The 6,000-nt window shown below is 53.1% G+C and overlaps 1 protein-coding gene across 1 annotated transcript in view; it reads left to right on the top strand.

The window, feature by feature from the left end:
* Nucleotides 1-6,000, top strand: part of LAMB3 (laminin subunit beta 3) — a 48,618-nt gene that overhangs the window by 13,407 nt on the left and 29,211 nt on the right. The window contains exons 6-8 of the mRNA XM_025043985.1: nt 391-493; nt 2,153-2,217; nt 3,029-3,183. Coding sequence (XP_024899753.1) covers nt 2,190-2,217; nt 3,029-3,183 — 183 coding nt within the window. The 5' untranslated portion in view covers nt 391-493; nt 2,153-2,189. The remainder of the gene's footprint in view (nt 1-390; nt 494-2,152; nt 2,218-3,028; nt 3,184-6,000) is intronic.

Genomic DNA, 6,000 nt, shown 5'->3' with positions numbered 1-6,000 from the left:
CATTCCTGCCCAGGGAGGGCGAGGCTAAAAGACCAGCCCTCCTGAGCCGGGGGCAGTGACTCATGGGTTACCTGTCCTAGGGCTTCCTGCCAGCCCGGGGAGGGAGCCGGAGGGGAAGCATTTAGACTTGATTCCTGCTCATTCCTCTTAAGCTTTCCTTGGGTGAGTTGGGCTTTGACCCCTTCCTGATGAACTGTAGCCTTTTAAGGCTCCTCCAGATTCCCTGAGAAGCAGGGATTTTCCACTGTGTTCGTTTTCCCTGGGGGGAGGGGAAGGTCTGGTGCTTTTCAAGGTCCTGGAGTTTTGGGTCTTCTCACCTTCCAGCCCCGGGCTCTAACATCCTACATTCAAGCCCTGATCTTTGTGTCCTCTGCTTGGTCTGCTATCCAGGGTGGTCCAGGCACAAGAGGAAGCTGATCCTACGGGTCTCGGGAGAACATCAAGTACAGCAGCTGTCACAGATGCCAGCACCCTTCCCGCCCTCTGAATCCTGGTCTGGAACGGTCATGCACGTTTGCCTAGTGCTTTCGGTTTGCAGTGCTCTGCTCAATCCCCCAAGGCACCCACGGGCGGGCACAGCGGGGTTTGCTGCGAGGCCTCTGGGACCCACTTGTCCAGTCCTGCCCTGGGGTGGGGGGTGCAGTGACGGCAGATGGGCGTGCCGGCTGCCAGATTCCTGAGGCCCGCCCTGCAGTGGGAGTCTCCAGAGGTGAGGCCGTTGTTTAAAAACTGGGAGCCAGGAGAGGAGACCCCCACATTCAAGGGGTGCTCTCAAAGAGGCTATCTGGAGGACAAACAGCGGTAGCAGTGAGCTAGGTATGTTTCCTGCCTTCTGCCTGGTCGGGGCTGGGCGGGGAGAAGGGTGTGCTCTGGGTGTCTGGGGCCTGGTTGCAGGCCTAATTCTTCCTCTTCCTGCGAGCCCACCTGAGCGAGTCACCTGCAAAGGCTAGGTTAAATGTCTGCCCACGTTTGGATTGCTTTCTCACGTCTGATAAGCATCTCGGTGACTTGGAAGAAAGCAGGTTCAGCTCCAGGGCTGAGCACAAAGAGGAGCGGGAGGGGTTGGCAGGCCAGGCCCGAGCTTGCTGCTCAGAATCCCTAGTTCTGCTGGTGGGAGAGGAGGAAAACCAGAAAATAAGGCAGGCCTCCCTCTTAGGGCGCGATTAGCTGTATGACCGCAGGTCGCTTGTCTCCTCTCTAGGCCCCTGACTCTTTGGGGAGTCGATTGGAAGGAACGATTTCAAAACATGAGGGTGTATAGTTTAAAGATTCCGGGAGAGCCCTAGTTCCCTCTCTGCCCTAACGTTGCCGGCCCCATATCCCCCCACCCCAGCCAAAGGAGTTTCTGGCTGTCACTGGAGCAGAGTGAGCATCCCATTCCAGGCAGAGGTGGGGCATGCATGAGCAGCGCAGGCCTGCCTGTCTCTCTCGAGAATCCATAGCCAGCCTCCTTCAGAATCCCTGCTCTGTGGCATCCCAGCCCCACCCCTTCTGCACAGCCCCAGCCCATAATTAGAAACATTTTGGGTTGCTTCCAGTTCTGGTAAAATCCTCACTTACTTTTTTAATAGTACCAGGCATGCTTTTCTGCTTATCACATTCCAGCTGCCTGCTTTGCCCAGAGTTGTGGCCACCATAGCCGGTGGCCCTTAGTGGTATTGGAGATTGTGCCAATGGCAGAAGAAGGCTCGCCTCCAGACCCTCGGCCGCTTTGACCCACTCAGCTTTGGGCCCGTAGGCCGGGCCGGGCCCTGAGAAAGGCCGGGCCTCTTTCTTGGCAACAGCGAGGTTTCAGACCTCTCTGCGGTTCCTCCCCTGCAAAGTGCCAGCCGTTTCCTGCTCCCCATGTCGTCTTTATGACTTCGTGGGGCAGGGCCGGCCCATCTTCCTCCCTGCCGTTCCGGAGGAGGAAGCTGACGTCTGGGAGGGGATGGCGTTTTCCCCGAGCACCTGTGAATCACATGCCAGTTGGGATAGGAGTCCGAGGCTCTGGCATTTTCCAAGTTTTTGGCTACAAATGCACCTACTGCTCAGAGGTGTCCTTGGTCAAGTCCCTAGGTAAAGTCTTCTGAAAAAACATGAGTCCAGAAATGGAAAAGGGGTGCCCTAGAGGTTTGCACCATTTTACCCAGGCTGCTTTGCTCTGTTCCAGGTGAGGTCCTCTCTGGGGATCGCCCCGTTGGCTGAAGATGAGGCCGCTCCTCCTCCTGTGCTTTGGTGAGTGTCCCTTCCCATCCTTCCAGGCCCTGTAGTATGGCAGGAAGCCGACAGCTACGAGTAGGGGGACAGTTAACCAAAGTGCGAGCATCACCTGTCACCCGTAGTCTTCAGGTTCGGAACGCTTGTCTGGTGGCAGCACCTGTGAGGCGGCTCTGCTCCTTTAGGCTTTTGGGAAAGGTGATTTTCGGTCCCTCTTTGGAGGCTCCCAGCTCTCTTCCTCCTACCCGAGAGTGATCCGTGGCCCCGAGTGCTCTGTGCGATTTACTCCCACCGTCTCCCATGCGGGCTCCAGAGCCACCGGGGCTTGAGCGGTGACATCCCAGCGCGTGGTGGCGGGGCGCTCACACAGTGCCGTGGGGTCGACTTTGCTGACCGAGGAGCAGAATGCAGGTTTCTCCCAGTGTTTCATGGACGGCAGGTGGCCAGTCCTCCTCTGGGCTGGGACAGAGGCCACGCCGCAGGTGAGGAGGGTCGCGGGCCGTGCCCTGGCGGCCACGTGTGTGCCTGAAGCGTGATTCTAAAAGCCACGCACGATGCCCCGCATTCCAGGTTTTTGGTTGCCAGTGTTTCCCTCCTCCTTGTTTTTTTTTTTTTTTGTTGTTGTTTTTAAGTTGGGAGCTACAGAATATGAAATCAGCTTTTTTATCTAAAAGCCTCAGGATCTCAGTCATGATCACCACCAGTGAGCGGGAGCAGGAGTGAAAGAGAGAGTCTCATCTTGTCGCTGTCTGCTTCCCTGGGGGATGCTGGGGTGGCCAACTGGACCCTCTTCTCTCCGAGCTGAACCCCAGCACCCCTGTGATTTCAGTCCTGCCCAGCCTCCTATGTGCCCAGCAAGCCTGTTCCCGTGGGGCCTGCTATCCACCTGTCGGAGACCTGCTCATTGGGAGGACCCGGTTTCTCCGAGCTTCATCCACCTGTGGACTGACCAGGCCTGAGACCTACTGCACCCAGTATGGCGAGGTAGGCCCTAGCTCCATGGCCTCCAGGCCTGGAGGAAGGTGAAGTGGGTGGGGTGGGTGAGCCTGCCATTATTCACTGAATACTTACTCAGAGTAGACTTGGTGTAGGCCCAGCCCCATGCACTGTGGTAGTTGGGTGGAGGGGAGGGGTTTGCAGGAGAAGTATAAGGCTGGGCAAGAGGAAAGGTACTCAGGCTTAACTGAATTGCTCTTTTCTCTCTTCTGCTCCATAAAGCTGGAGTATTTTTCCAGCCCTTGGGCATGGGCAGGATAGTTTTTCGAGTCTTAGGGATAGACAATCAGTTAAATATCGATCCTTTATACGTAGACTCTCATGTGCCATCTTTGGTGGACAAAGTCGAGGGTGGCAGAGCGCAGGTGCTGGGGCGCGTGCACTGGGTCGTGTCTTGCCGTGAGATGAACTGAGTTGTGCCTCGGTCACTCTGTTGCCACCATCTCTTTAGCCAGCGTTGGGCTGTGGGTGTGGACAGAGCTGGGAGTAGAATACATGATCGTAAGCTCGAGTTTACTTTCTGTGTTTTGAACTTATGCTGTATGAAGAGCCATCTTATTAACTTCTCTGTCTCCTTGGGCCATATGTTTTATCACCCCAGGCGAAGAGAAAAACATTCAAACTGTTGTTAAAGGACATAGATCAGTTAAATAAACAAGGAAGTGACTTGAGGTTAGTGAAGAGGTTCAGAGACTCAGTTCATAATTAAGAAAATGAGCTAAGCGAATCCAAGAATTCGAACCCTTCAAGCTCTGTCAATTAACATTGCTTATGTAGGCAACCGATTTGTTCAGAACTTGCGATTTTTTTTCTCCGTGGCCTCTGGAGCTTTTTAGTAGGAACTTTGGTTTTCTTTTCTTTTCTCTTCAACAAAGTTGGGGTCTTTCTTTGCTCCTTGTGTTCACCGAAGTTGAAATCTCTCAGTGTTTTCTTGTTGCCCAGCTGCCTATTTCATTGGATCATTTTTCTACTCTCAAAACACAGGTTTAGACAGAGGAATGGATGAGGGGGTGGTTTGCCCTGATTCTCCACAGCCTTTGGGGGAAAAAAAGAGAGACCGAGAGAGCACGGAGTGAGAGAGATTGATTGATGTGAGGGATACTCGGGTTATCTGTGGTTTCCTCTTTACAGACCGTCCTTGTCCTTGGGACCTTGGTTATGTACCTGACAATGCCTCTGAGGCTCACTGTCCCCAGTGTTCTCTTGGCAACTTTTAATCACAGGTTGTACTGGGTCATGGTTTAGGGGTGCTGAGAGCAGAGATGGCTGTGGTTTCTGCATCTCACTCACTTGGATATGGGAAAGCCCGTCTGACTGTGTTGGGTAAGATGGCCAGCATCAGGCGACTCCTCCCTATGGGCCCAGGTTACTCCACAAGCATCAGGGACCTGGCAGTATTGAATGTTTCTGGTAGTAGAATGATTTTAGCTGCACTTTACCACAAACCCTCAAATCTTGTGCCACTGGGCCATGTCTAAAGATTTCAGGGAGACCTCTGATTCCCTTCTTTAGGCTGACCTGCCTTCTGGGAGATGAAGCAAGGAGAGATCTGAGGCTTTCGTGCCGGAGTGCCCCTTGGCCCCAGCTCTGCCGGGACCGCCTCCCTCCCTCTAGGCCTGGGGCTTCGGGCTGCATCTTGGCCTGCCCTCTGCTTCTCTTGGATGCCCTGTAAAGCCAACTGCCTTCCCTGCTTTCAAGCCACCCCCTCTCCCCCAGTGAAACAGGGTGCTTGCAAAAGAGAAGTCTAGACTTTTGCAACCCTGGGGATGGATAAATGTCTGCTATTTTGCTGCTGTGAAAGTTGAGAAGTATTGGCTTTTTCTTTCTTTTTCTATAAACCCGTGGATTCTCTTGGAAAGAGTAGAAGTTAGGGCACCTCGAGTGCAGGGTGTAGCCCCAGGTCTGCCACTCGGGGTGAGATTGTGGGCCACATATCACCCCTCTCCAAGGCTTGCTTTCCTATCCATGAGTGAGTGTTCGATGAAATGATCTTTAGGATCGCTCCTTGCTCTGGCTTCCTTTGGGAAGGAGCTGACTTCTGAGAAGCAGCTTCTCTCCCCCTACCTTCCGCCTCCTGGCCTTGCCTGATTTCACCTTTCCTCCCCCTTGTTTGCCTAACCTCCTAGAGGCCATCGGTTGCCAGCAATGAACACACACACTGAAGGTACCCTGAACCCTCACGGGTGTGGCAGTGCCTGGGTGATGAAAATTAGGAATCCAGATCGAACTCAACTGAATTCTAATTTCCGTTTTCAAGTTTATTTTATTATTATTAGTAGTATTATTATTAGTATTATCATTATTATTATATTATAGCAACTGTGTGTCCTGGGTATCATGCTAAAAGTTTCATATACATTATCTCAGTTAATTTTCACAGACTCCATGAGGTGGCTCTTGTTGTCCCCTTGAGCTGTTGGGAAGGATCGGGTATGTGCTGGGACCCCAGACTTCTGACGGAAACACATAGGTGTTGAGTTTTCTGAGTAGTTAGAGATGCGGGATGTACTGGCTGGCACTGGCTGGAAATGAGGGTCACGTGATGCAAAGCTGCATTCCTACTGACTCCTGTCTTACCCTCTCCCGCTGGCCCCTGTCTACCAGCGCCCACCCCCATATATGCACCTTCCTTAAGTCAAAGCCACTGGCTAGTGCCTCTTTTCTATTTCTGTACAGGGGTGACATTGCGAGCCCTGAGCTCAGCACCAAATCACCCAGCACCTGCTGTCTGCCTACTGATGTGGCACGAATACAAATGTAATAGGGATTTATGACCTTGGGCATTTCTGCAATGCTTTCCCTCCC

Source organism: Pteropus alecto, unplaced genomic scaffold, assembly GCF_000325575.1.
Source record: "Pteropus alecto unplaced genomic scaffold, ASM32557v1 scaffold101, whole genome shotgun sequence".
In the NCBI taxonomy this organism is placed as follows: Eukaryota; Metazoa; Chordata; class Mammalia; order Chiroptera; family Pteropodidae; genus Pteropus; species Pteropus alecto.
This window is presented reverse-complemented; position numbering and strand designations above follow the sequence as displayed.